Consider the following 11,901-nt stretch of genomic DNA (forward strand, 5'->3'; position numbering starts at 1 on the left):
AGTAGCATGGTTCCGTCTTTATCCAGCAACAGCCTCCGCGCAGCCGTCACCAGCAACGAGGGACTGGAGAACGAGGAACTAGAAGATGGAGAGATCGGCGTTTTTGCGGGACGAGATAATCTAGGAGCAGCAAGTATCTCTCTAGCTGGAGCCCCTTCGCCCGCCATGTCGGCTCGAGCGTCGGCTTTCCGCTTATTGGAACAGTACTTCGAGGCGGACATGCTGACACTTGACCAGTTGCAGTTCCACAAGGAGAAATACGCCAAACTGCACTCGTGTGTATTGGCAACATACAAACACGAGAAACAACTACTGAAAGAGGCTAAAGCACTCAATCGTGACCTCCTCGGAGAGAAGATTCAGGTCGAGAAGCAGGCGATTCGCAAGGCCGAAGAAGTTGCTGCGTTCTCGTCTGTAGAACGCGAGAAGGACCGAGCATTAAAGGAGCTAGCCGAAGCAGTAGACCGTGATGCAGTCCTTGCCTTTGAAATAACTGAACTACAACGAGAATACGCCGACCTCGTGGCCGAAAAGGAGGCCATTCTAGCTGCTCACGCACAACTCATTGAGCCTGAAGTAAAGCAGCTAACGATCGAGATTGCAGGACTCGCTGAGGAAACTCATCGCTTGGATAGCGAACTATCAAAGGACACACAGCGCAAGAAAGAATATCTGGCACGACTTGACTTCCTACACCAAGAAAACACTCGTCTTGAGCAGACCAGCGCTGCTGAACTTAAGCGTCTGCATCACCTTCAAGGGGATCCTGACCGGATGCAAAAACAAGCAGATGTAGTTGCACGAGCAGTGGCAGCTTTGGATAAAGAGAGCAATAAGGATAAAGCGCGCGCTGGTGAGTTACAAGCTGCTGCTGACTCTACAGCAGCAAAGCTACGCGACGCCGATGAAGTCCATCGTGAACTTGCACAGAAATTGGACGTGCATCGAGAAACGATCGACCAACGACAACGAGACGTAGATCACGTCACATTACACCTTCGAGAAGAGCAGAATGTCAACGTCATGAGGCTTGGAGAGAAGACTCGTCTTGATATTCGCGCTAAGGCTTTAGAACTAGCCACCCGTCGTGAAAACGAACGGTGTACAAAGGCACAAAAAGACTATGACCGCTTGAAACGCGAGCTCAAGAAACAGATTCTCCAACTAGACAGTAGCAAGGCATTACTACCGAATCTTCGCGCTCAAGTAGTTGATGTACAGCATCAAATATCATCTCTTCGCTCGGAAAACAAAGACCAAGCACAGCGTCAACTGGATGTGAAGCAACAGGTAGATCTACTAATTGCTCGGTTCTTAAAGCAAGAAGATGGGGATAAACTCCAAAGCGAAGAGCTTGAAGCTCTATCAGCTCAAGTGGCCGAACTTGAAGCGGAAGTTGCCCAATGGTTAGTCGAGGAAAGTAAACAGAAAAAACTGGTGACAATGCTCACTGCACAACGCGAACTGAAGGCTCGTGAAGCCACTTCGGCGTTAAACTCGGAGCGGCAAACGCAACAGGAGCTTAAAACCAAGGAGCTCGTGATTTTTGACTTAGCAAAGAAGTGGAACGAGACGACAAACCACTTGCGTGAATTCTCGGCATTATACGACGTCGTCAAGAACGAACGCAACAAATATGTGAATCTCATTCAGGCTTCGACGCAAGCACTAGCTGAAATGAAAGAGAAGATCAAGATTCTTAACAACGAAGTAGAAGTGCTTCGAAACGAATCACTAGCGAAGGATAAGGCGCTTGTGAAGGAAAAACTAGCGCATTCAACAGCGCAATGCTCGCGTGACTCGCTGCGTCTCGACACTAACAAGTCGCACGATGCATATCGAACGAAACAGGAACAAGTTGAGCAACAAATTGTTGAAATTGACAAGCTCAATGGGATCATAACGCACACGGAGAAGGAATTGCTACGTCTAAAGAAAAAGTACGAGCTCGCAGTGGATGCACGCAACGGCACTGGTGTGCAGCTCATTGATCGCAATGACGAGTTGTGCATTCTCTATGAAAAATCCAATCTGCAAGAACAAGCTTTAAATTCTGGTGAGACGGGCTTGTCACGCAAAGATCAAGAGATCCGAGTGCTTAAAATCGAGCTCGCTGACCTCCAGCGTCAGCTTGAAAATGCTCGACGACAGCTACCACATCTACCTGAGCTTGCGCAACGTATCTTATTGTTGCAAGAAGATCTCAAGCAAGAGAAAGACGTGACGGAATTGCTCTGTCGCGATCTGGAAACCCCAAAGAACAGCGATCGATGGCGTTCTCTTGGTGGTGAGGACCCCGATGAAGATCAGCTCACCGCTAAATTAGCGTATCTGGAGGATCGATACCACCATAAGAAGGAGAAATTGCTAGAGAAAGAACTGGTGTTAGAAGAAGTCACTGGTCTCTCCAATAAGCTTCGAACGCAGGCCTCTGCACGTCGTGGCGAGACTTTAGAACTGGCTAAACGAGTGAACGATTTCCAAGGTCGAATCAAGGAGACTACACGTCGCATGATGGCTGTTGTCTCGGAGCTATCAATGTATCAAGCTACAGCAATGAAACTCCAACAAGAGAAACATGACGCTTTTGTTGATGTTGAGGACTGCCAAAAGCGCGCACTTGCAGGCTACGCACCAAACGCATATAGCGAGCAGCAACTAGTGCGATTACAAGCTCAAAAGCTACACAACAACGAAACTCGGGCTGCAAAAGAGATGGCAAAAGCTGCAGCTGCACATGCTGCCAACTTCCCGTCTCAGTTCACGTATACAACCGCAGAAGCTCGACCGAATGCTTATATTCCAGATGACCTGGGAATCCCAAAGCCATACGGGCAACAGGCACCTTTCAAGCCTACGGAACAAGGAACAACGATGCGTCATATCCGTGTGCCGCAAAAACGGGATATCGAGATCTAGAGAGCATATTATCGGTTCATTATTGCACGATCATGTTCCAAGTGAACAAGAATTATCCGCTTCCATCAGTAGCGTGCTTCGTGAGCTTCTCATGAGCTTTACGTAGTCTGCTGTCCAGACTGAGCATCTCTGCTACTGACTCCATGAGCTCACGTTTCGTTTTATCCAGTTTTTGTTGTATGTTGTTTGTCAAAGGCTGCAAGCAACTCCACCTCCTTCGCTGCTGCAGTCTGTGCGGTGGCTCGAACTTCTCCTTGTAGCTGTACAATCGATGCCTTTGCACTCGAGAGCGTCTCATTTGAAGCTTCAAGACGCTGGAATGCCTCCTCAAGTTGTTTCTTGTTGGTTGCTAACTCTGCTTCAGCTTGATGTGCTCGAAATTCCCAGATATTACGCTGTTCACACGCTTCTTTAGCCTGCTTCTCATGACGGTTTGCAAATTGAATCATCTCATAGCGCGCTGCCATCGCTAACGTGACAAGTCGTTCCTTCCGCTCGTTTTCCTGCAGTGCTTTATTACGTCAAACCGAACATGTAGAAGCAGAAAGGAGAACGACTAACCTTGGTGAGAGCAGCAATCTTCTTGATCTCTTCTGCTAGCAAGAGCGCTATCCGGTCACGTTCCTGTAATTCACAAAGTCATCAAAAGTATTTCGAGAAGCCACCCCATTTGGCAGAGCTTTTACCCGTTTGAGCTCGTCTTCATCTTCTTGTTGTAAAGTCAACGTGCTGCTTATGTGCTACAAACAGCAATTGTCACGATATTAATCAATGTATCTGCTGCACAGATCATGGGACGAACCTTGTACATGTTGGTCGTGAGCTCTACACTGAGTTTCACTTCTTCAAACGCCTTGATGATGTTAAGCATCTGATCTTCCATCTACGTAAAAAAAAAAGTTAGCACCAGGGTCTTCAGCCGGAAGGTACAAACTCCACCTTCTGGATCTTTGGTAGAAACCACTTCTTCCCGTTTACGTGAGCTCTTTTTTCCTCTTCGAATTTGGCTTGTAAATGTGCGAGGTCGTCTTCCAGTTGCGAGTTCGTCAACATCAGCTTCGAGTTGGTGGTTTTCAACTCAGCCACCTCTCGCTTCAGCTTTTGCATTGCGAAGTGTGTATCTTCGAGCAACATTTCAGACTTCAGGTCACTACTGGTCCGTGTTGGTGACGGTGCTCGTGGCTCCATCGCAACAGCATCCGAGACTTCATCTCCAGCGATAGCTACGACAGAGTGTCGACTTTTAGCTGCGAGTCTCTGGTGCTTCTCTTTTTGAAGTTCCTGCAAGGCCTGCATGAGAATGACGTGAGCACAAACAAAGACAAAATTCGTCGCCGTGACGCTAAGGACACCAACAAAACAATATCCTCTAGCGATGTCTGCTCGCTCCACTTCAGGTGAAAAGGATATATAGAGTTGCGTATCCCACGACGCCAACGCATCTTTCTCCGTCGCTGCGCTATTGCCAATACCAAAGCCTTCATTTGCTAGTGCTTCCGTGTTGCTGCGAGTAAAACCAATGAGCAACACGGTGATAACGTCGTATGACATGGTAACTTCCACGTTATCGTACCCAACTTCAACGTCCAGCTGCTTCTTCTCCTTGACAAGATCCTCTGAAATTCGACTCATTAGATCTCGCCGCATCTCAAAGAGCTCCAACGCAAGAGCTGCTTGCTCCTGACTGCCTCCCATCTTCTCTTTCTTGATATTCTTGTCAATAAAAACCTTAAGCTGTTTCTAAAAACAAGTAAAGCGATCATAAGTGTGTCCATTTCAAGTCCACTGCTTTCATACCGTCTCTTCCTCCATTGCAGAAAGCAACGCTGGGTCCTCATCCCGTTGACGCACAAAATGCACCCGGAACTCCTGCAGCAATCTCAGATCCGAGCGTAAACATCGCAGTCGAGAACCTTCCGCTTCTTCCTGTTGCTTCTGAGCTGACGAACGCAGCAGCGACTGTGCGTAATGAGAGCGCAACGCACGACTATTCTGCAGCTGAAGATCGATATGTTTCGCTAACGCCGTCACGTCTCCTCGCCAGTCTGCTGTCTTCTTAGCAAGACGTAGCGCATCTTTCCGTGCCGCAGCAAGATTACTGCGACCAGTGAAGGTATTGGCACTCGTCACTGCATCTTGCTGCACCCGAAGTGCAGCTGTAATCTCCTCATTCAAGTCCTCAAACTTCTTGTGAAGATCATTCACTTGCATCTTCTCAACTAACGTTAGTATTACTACTTTAGAAATACTGCTGTACGTAGTACGCTTTTAAAAGCCATGAAGCCTAAAAATTCCTATCAAATTTTGGCTTGATTAGATAGAATAGCTACTCTTACTACCTGGTGTTTTCTTTTGGATACGCTCAGAATCGAGTCACCGGCATAAATATCAAACGCACGCACGCACTCGACGGGCAGCTTACTAAAACTTTGCACGTCCGTCGAAGGATGATACACTTCGTCTTGCTCACCTCGTCACTCACAAGCGACTTTACAAAAATGAGGACGAGCTGAAGGCATCCAGGTCCTCACTCAACGTGGCGTCGTGGAGCTCGACATCGTCGTCACGAGCCAGTTTCTCGCGCTCCATCGCAAGTTGCGCTTGGCGAGCACGCTCCGCTTCACGAGCACGTTCTTCTCGAAGACGTTTCTCCTCTGCGAGCTTCGCTGCTTGCTCTTGCTCTTGCTTTCGTCGCTCAGCTTGTTCACGCTCCTTTTCCTTCTCACGCAGCTCGACTTCACGGCGTTTCTGAGCTTCCAACTCATCTGAGCGCTCCTTTTCCTTCTGCTGGATCTTCTGCTGTTTGATCTGCTCCATCGAACGCGCAGAAAGCCACAACGAGCTCGTGGACTGACTGCCATTAGCCTGAGGCAGGGGCGTTCCATTCGGCGTCTCCTTCTTGGCCAGCATACTCCAAGCTCCACGGTTCTCCACACGAAGAGGCTCGGAGCTTGACAGCTGCTCGTCACGGATCTTCTTGGCCGCATCTATTGTTACACAACACAATTTTAGCATCATTATTTAGCCTCTTCGTGAAAATACTAACCGGAATGAACGGAAGCCGAGGGGTCAAGCTGGGATAAACTGGGGGCGCTTGAGAGCGGAGGGGACTGTGGTCATGACAGCAGAGGAGCGTTAATTAATATGACTTGAGCCACCTCCGCTCTAAAGACTCACTCGATCAATTTAAATCTCACAAACCCACCCTTTCGAGAGGAGCACCGCCGTCGTCGTCCGAATCGGATTCACTATCGCTATCACTATCCGAGTCTGACGACTCGGACGAGCTAGAAGAACTGTCCGAGTTCTCGCCAGCCTTCTTCGTGGCTCCAGCTTCCGCACCGCCATCCACGTCTGTCATGGCGACATCTTGGTCTGGGCGTCGATCGCCGTTCTCTTGTGTGCGCGGCGCGCCGTTTCCGTCGCGATCTATAGCTGCCAGCTGGTTCTTCAGCTCCTCCTGCCGGTTACGGATATTCAACGCCGCCACCCTTGGCAGACTTGAGCCGCTTTTCAGCTGGCTGCATCTTCGACTTCTTGGTCGGACGCTTCCGTTTGCGACCAATCCCGTTTTCCTACAGAGCAGGAGACAAGTCAAACACTTGCTACTGGTCCAGGTCATGTGTAGCTTGAAGAGGTCGTGAGATTCTTACCCTAACATATCCTTCCAGCATTCGCAAGCACCTCGTGTCGAACGCGTTGATGTCTAACTCTACTTCGTCGTTCTCGTTCGCCAAATTAGCGACAGGAACAGCTTCCGCAATGATCTGAAGGACACGATTGATCTTGTCCTGCGGAAGTAACTTGATGTCGGAGCTCAATCGAGCCTTGTCCATCTGACTCATGGGCTCGTTCAGCTCTTCTTCAGTTAAGTCGTCCATCTTGAACGGCCTGAACGAGATGAAAACACATGTCAATACACACATACTCCATCAAAAACTAAAGAGTGCGCAACATACTTGGCAGCCTTTGCAGACTTGGACGCAACAGCCTTCGCCATGGCCGGTTGCAGCTGTTCCAGAGTCGCTTTAAGACGCTCGATATCTTCCTTTAGCGACATGATCAAGCCATTATCTTCGCCAGACGTTTGTCGCTTCGTGTTGCCCTTCGTACCCTTGCCACCTCGGACCTTCTTGGACGAATATGTGCCGTCCGCTTTCCGGTCCTTCTTCCTTACATCCACACTTTTACTCTTGGTAGACAGCTTGACATTCAGACTCTTGAACCGCTTTTCAAAGTCGTCCACAAGTTTACGGGCATAGATGTGCACTTGACTGTGGGCGGCGTTATAGAGCGTCGCGTTTCGGAATGTCAGTCGCACATGCTCGGCGAAATCCGACGGACTGTCATAGAAACCAGACTCCAAGTTGTTGCGGATTGTTCCGAGATCCATCGGCTCCTTAATGACGTGGAAATAGTCCGGAATACCTAACGCAACAGGGTCCACGGGTGCCATAAAGGGTGCCGCCTTAGGGTTCGCCATCAAACCCTTCAGAATACTCAGACACTTCTTCATACTCATAGGGGCTTGGTCCAGTTCGAGGATATTATCCTCACGTAGATGTGCAGGGATAGAGCGCTTCCTCTCCGAGCGTCCAAGTACCAAAGACGGAGACAAATAGTCGGACACTGGGGTGCCCACACTTCGTGGAGCGACAATCGTTGGTGCAGGTTTAGGCGTCACAGTCTTTGCCACCTCTACTGAGGCCGTAATAGCCGCTACGCCCGGTGCAGAGATCGACAAAGCCTTCACTTCACGCTTCACAGCGGGTGTAGCTGCTCGCGCTGCCCTTGAGCGTCTTGGTAGTGTCCGTTTTACTGGTTCCTTTGGCTTGTAGACTTTATATAACCGCAGTTCATTCGTCTCTTTGTCCAGGAACCCATGCAACGAAAACACACCGAAGCGGTTCTCACCTGAGCCAGTGACCACGAAGTGCGTCGGGTTACTCGCGTCGTGTACGAATCGGATCTCCACGTCTTTCTCCGCTACAGTCTGGTGTTTGCCCTTGACGGCTTGGATCTGGAAGGAGCCGCTGTACTTTCCCTCGAAAGGCATCGCTGAGCGCACATTCGCGTTCGTTTCGTAGCCCAAATACACGGGTGTCACTTCGTTCGCAGCGGCGTTTGTAGTCTTGGAGGAACGCGCAAGCGCTGAGCCAGACATGGCGGGATGAACGCTGTCAGCTGCGCCGGCACATTTCGGGATCGCACCCGCTGCTCCTCGGGAACTCATCTCGAAAGAAGCTAATGTACTCCGTTTGGTTTAAATGTCAGCCTCGCTCATTTCCCCACATATCAGCAACATTACAGCACGCTTGTCTTGGATGTAGTACTTTCCAACAAGTAGTGGTGCATATTGTAGTACTTGGCGCGGGAGATCCGGGACAGGTTTGATCTTTTTCACATCAAGATCTTTTTCCGTCTTGATAACCGCATGACCAATATCCTTGACATCGCTAATGGCCTTTGTGACTGGCGGAGGCGTTGGAGCAGTGCCGTTGGGTTCCTGCTTTATCGTGACATTGTTAGTGACGGAGGCAGGCGCGGGCTTCTGCTGTGTTTGCTGTTCGACCATCATGACACAAACGTGCACGCTGTCGAGGTGCCCTCGGGGCGTGCCCGAGGTCCACGGAGTTGCGCTGTCGTTGGGACTCACTACTTCAATGCGCGCCGTCTGGAACACTGCGTTCTGGTCGTCTTTCGCGGCCTTGTGGGGCTGCACCACCTCGTCTCGAGGATCGTTCAGTCTTGGATCACCTATGGTGGCTGAGGGCGCCAGCTTGGGCGAAGCCGGCCGCGTAATCGCAGTTAGCGGAGAGGCAACTGTTGTCACGGGGCCCGAGTGGCTGCTGGGAGGCGCCGATGGGTCCGAGGGCTTTGCTCTCTTTTGAGGAATGACCTCAAGTTGCCGCGGCGCGCGAATTTGGACAGTGCCTTCGGAGTGATGGTCACTCCAAAAAGAGGGCGGGCGTGTATTCGGGGGGCCTCGCCTGCCACCGCTCGATTGCTTTCGAAAATGACTGAAATTCGTTTCTGGGAAAACGAAGGAAAGAAGAACGGCCGCAGAATCGAATAACCTCGGCGACTAACCACGTGACTTGGGTTCAGTAAGGTACGATGAAAAAACCTCGACCTCCCCATATCAGGAATGGCAGGGATTGGTGCCGTCCCCCGCAAAAGACGATCACATTCTTCGCTCTTTTTGGCCCGAAAGATGCCCCTAGACCGCTAAATAGATCCCTAGCCTGGCTTTTACTGCGAATGACAGCGGTGGCGGCGATCGTGTCTTTAGTCCTGGGGTCTTCGACGCTGCAACACTTGCTGTAGCTTGTTGCTCGTCAGTCGCATGTCCGCCGTTTACTCTGCAGCCGTTTGGGACTCCCGGCGCAAACTGCCGTCGTCTTGAACTCAGATTGAAACCCCCTCCCAGACGATTGCACAGATTGGCCAAAAATGCAACTCCACAAACGGGCTGTCTGTAAAAGACTGCGACGTAATGGTTTCCCCGAATTATGTCGTCCCGAATCTGATGAACCAATCATTACAGCACACCTCACGCGGGTTCGACCCGTTTAGGTAGCGCGCCAACCCGTCTGGAGCGAACGCCATCCATTTCCCGTACCCAGCAAAAGAACAACGGTTCGAGAAAAGGGCGGGGGGATCAATGAGACGTCGCATGCGGAGATCGGAGGAGATACATCGGGCAAAGGCGACGATGCTTGTTGTCGTTGTCCCCGCCGAAATACAGGTACAGGAACAGGTTGTCGTCGTCGGGGAGGACAGGATAGCAGGTCGGCCGATGGGGCCCTAGAGCCTCAAGTAAACGCAGAATACGGTGCACGAAAACTGCCAGTCATATGTCGCCACGTACAGATTCACGGTATTGCTCTTATAGAGGGAGTTGCCTTCCAAGTGGATAATGTTAGATTGGACCAGATGTACGCTAGATGTACCCATGAGGTTACGAAAGGGTACGCAAACACAAAGATCGAGCAATAAGATCTGATGAAAAGGCTTCGATATCCTTCAGCGGATCTTGTCGAGAAGATCTTATAGATCATGTGCTGCAATTAGACTGAAACAAGTATCGGTAATGGCAAAAGATGGAGACCGTTTTATTAACCTTTTCCAGTTTATCGCGTAACGATGATCACATCAGAGCCCATTGCGAACGAGGTCCTGCACCATATTCTTGTGGTGTGACTCGTTAGTGCCGCCTCCAATCTCGAGCAGCTTGGAGTCGCGCCAGAGGCGCTCCACGTTGTACTCGCCCACGTAGCCGTAGCCACCCAGCGTTTGGATGGCGCGGTCCGCTACGCGCTTCGCCATGTCGCCGCAGTACAGCTTGACACCGTCCGTGTCTACGCGGTTACCCACCGAGTCTAGCTTGAGTTTCCTGTAATATTTCGAGTGTTGTTAGCATAATTTCGCTCTACCTATACACATCAACGCACCTCGCTGTGTTGTACACATACGCACGCCCAGCCATATACTCCGCGTAAGACTCGGCAATGTTCTTCTGGATCTGTCCAAAGTTATTCAGCGGCTGACCGAAGGCCTCGCGCTCCTTAGCGTAGTTGCTCATGACCTCAAGCGAGCGTCGAGCAATGCCCAGACTCATTGCAGCCAACGTCACGCGCTCGATCTCGAGATTACGCATCATGCAGAGCACGGCGCTGCCCTCTGTGCCCACAATGTTCTCAACAGGAACCTTACAGTTCTCAAACACTAGCTCCGCCGTGTTGGACGCGCGCATGCCGCATTTGTCTTTAATGCGTTGACCCAATGAGAAGCCTTCAAAGCCCTTTTCAACGAGGAACGAAGAGAAGTCTTGCTTAGCTTTCCCCGAGTTGCCAGTACGTGCATACACCAAGAAGGTGTCACCCAACTCAGTGTCATCCAAAGCTCCGTTCGTAATCCACATTCTGTATATACAGCGCGCGTTAAGCTCCTAATCAGATTAGATACCAAGTAGAATACGTACTTGGTTCCGTTCAGCAGGTAGAACTTGCCACAGTCAGACTTTTTCGCCGTTGTACGCATGCCTAAGACGTCTGTACCCACTGAGGGTTCACTCATGGCCATCCCGCAGATCTTAGCGCCTGAGCAGGCGTCAGGAAGATACTTTTGGCACTGAGCGTCCGATGCATTGCGCGCTACGTTGTTCACGAACAGCATCGAGTGTGCCAAGAAGGACAAACAGAAGGCTGGGTCGCTGGACGAGAGCTCCTCGTGGGCGATCACCGCAGCAAGTGCATCCATCTCCGATCCTCCGTATCTGTCGCAGCATTTAGTGAGTCATGATCTTAGTAGTGTAGTTAGTTGTCAGTCTTACTTCTCGGGTGCCGTGATGCCCAGCAGACCAAGGTCTCCCAGCTCGCGGAAGAGCTTGACGTTGAATTTCTCTTCGCGATCATGTTCCAAAGCCTGCGGATCCACCTTGGTCTTTACAAAACCTGTAAGCATCTCTCGCAAAACACCATGTTCTTCCGTGGGCGTGAATAGGTCGAGGTCCCTACTGGACGACTGTTGGCAGCCACAATCCTCATTAATGCCACATAATTCGTCGCTAGCTCTGGTCAACACGCACCATAGACCGAGCGAGGCTGCATTCGGCCGCAGTGAAGGAGCGACGGGCTGCAAAGAGAGGCTGGCGAAGCTGTCGGAGCATTAGGTGCGATGTACGGAGGGAATCGACGAGTGACGCCCAACTTCAAGTGAATGGCGAATTCGTGTTCACCACATCAAGTTGAAGTGTGCAAACTTGGCATTTTTTTTGTATGTCAGCAATTGCAAATGAGCCAAAATTAATGAAGAAGAAACTCCCGTGCTTCATCACTCGGGTTGATAGGATGCAGCGGCATCATGGTGATGACCGACGCCGAACACATGGTACGAGGCTGGCATAATTCTGTTCAGGTTTAGTGAAGCTGACAGTGCTACGGGCTGCTTGAAGGGAGGTCCAGAGGCTCTAATAACGAT

At 50.6% G+C, this 11,901-nt stretch overlaps 6 protein-coding genes across 6 annotated transcripts; 1 reads left to right on the forward strand and 5 right to left on the reverse strand.

The window, feature by feature from the left end:
• Positions 1-165: 165 nt before the first annotated feature.
• PITG_02248 (MBO2, coiled coil flagellar protein) lies at positions 166-2,919 on the forward strand (the record flags this gene model as incomplete). Its single annotated transcript, XM_002907152.1, has 1 exon — positions 166-2,919. One exon carries the CDS (start codon positions 166-168, stop codon positions 2,917-2,919), a length of 2,754 nt encoding a protein of 917 aa, XP_002907198.1.
• Positions 2,920-2,971: 52 nt separating this feature from the next.
• PITG_02249 (uncharacterized protein) lies at positions 2,972-3,386 on the reverse strand (the record flags this gene model as incomplete). Its single annotated transcript, XM_002907153.1, has 2 exons — positions 2,972-3,067; positions 3,168-3,386. The coding sequence occupies 2 exons, from the start codon at positions 3,384-3,386 to the stop codon at positions 2,972-2,974; spliced, it is 315 nt and encodes a 104-aa protein (XP_002907199.1).
• A 448-nt stretch (positions 3,387-3,834) lies between these two features.
• On the reverse strand, positions 3,835-4,614 carry PITG_02250 (uncharacterized protein; the record flags this gene model as incomplete). Its single annotated transcript, XM_002907154.1, has 4 exons — positions 3,835-4,101; positions 4,150-4,209; positions 4,312-4,423; positions 4,493-4,614. 4 exons carry the CDS (start codon positions 4,612-4,614, stop codon positions 3,835-3,837), a joined length of 561 nt encoding a protein of 186 aa, XP_002907200.1.
• Positions 4,615-4,710: 96 nt separating this feature from the next.
• Positions 4,711-5,130, reverse strand: PITG_02251 (uncharacterized protein; the record flags this gene model as incomplete). Its single annotated transcript, XM_002907155.1, has 2 exons — positions 4,711-4,719; positions 4,771-5,130. The coding sequence occupies 2 exons, from the start codon at positions 5,128-5,130 to the stop codon at positions 4,711-4,713; spliced, it is 369 nt and encodes a 122-aa protein (XP_002907201.1).
• A 79-nt stretch (positions 5,131-5,209) lies between these two features.
• On the reverse strand, positions 5,210-8,497 carry PITG_02252 (uncharacterized protein; the record flags this gene model as incomplete). Its single annotated transcript, XM_002907156.1, has 9 exons — positions 5,210-5,906; positions 5,966-6,012; positions 6,117-6,288; positions 6,410-6,494; positions 6,573-6,810; positions 6,879-7,074; positions 7,138-8,136; positions 8,233-8,314; positions 8,453-8,497. The coding sequence occupies 9 exons, from the start codon at positions 8,495-8,497 to the stop codon at positions 5,410-5,412; spliced, it is 2,361 nt and encodes a 786-aa protein (XP_002907202.1).
• A 1,577-nt stretch (positions 8,498-10,074) lies between these two features.
• PITG_02253 (isovaleryl-CoA dehydrogenase, putative) lies at positions 10,075-11,612 on the reverse strand (the record flags this gene model as incomplete). Its single annotated transcript, XM_002907157.1, has 5 exons — positions 10,075-10,315; positions 10,374-10,844; positions 10,904-11,197; positions 11,255-11,445; positions 11,510-11,612. 5 exons carry the CDS (start codon positions 11,588-11,590, stop codon positions 10,075-10,077), a joined length of 1,278 nt encoding a protein of 425 aa, XP_002907203.1.
• Positions 11,613-11,901: the final 289 nt, after the last annotated feature.

This window comes from Phytophthora infestans, genomic scaffold (genome assembly GCF_000142945.1).
Source record: "Phytophthora infestans T30-4 supercont1.3 genomic scaffold, whole genome shotgun sequence".
Taxonomy (NCBI): domain Eukaryota; phylum Oomycota; class Peronosporomycetes; order Peronosporales; family Peronosporaceae; genus Phytophthora; species Phytophthora infestans.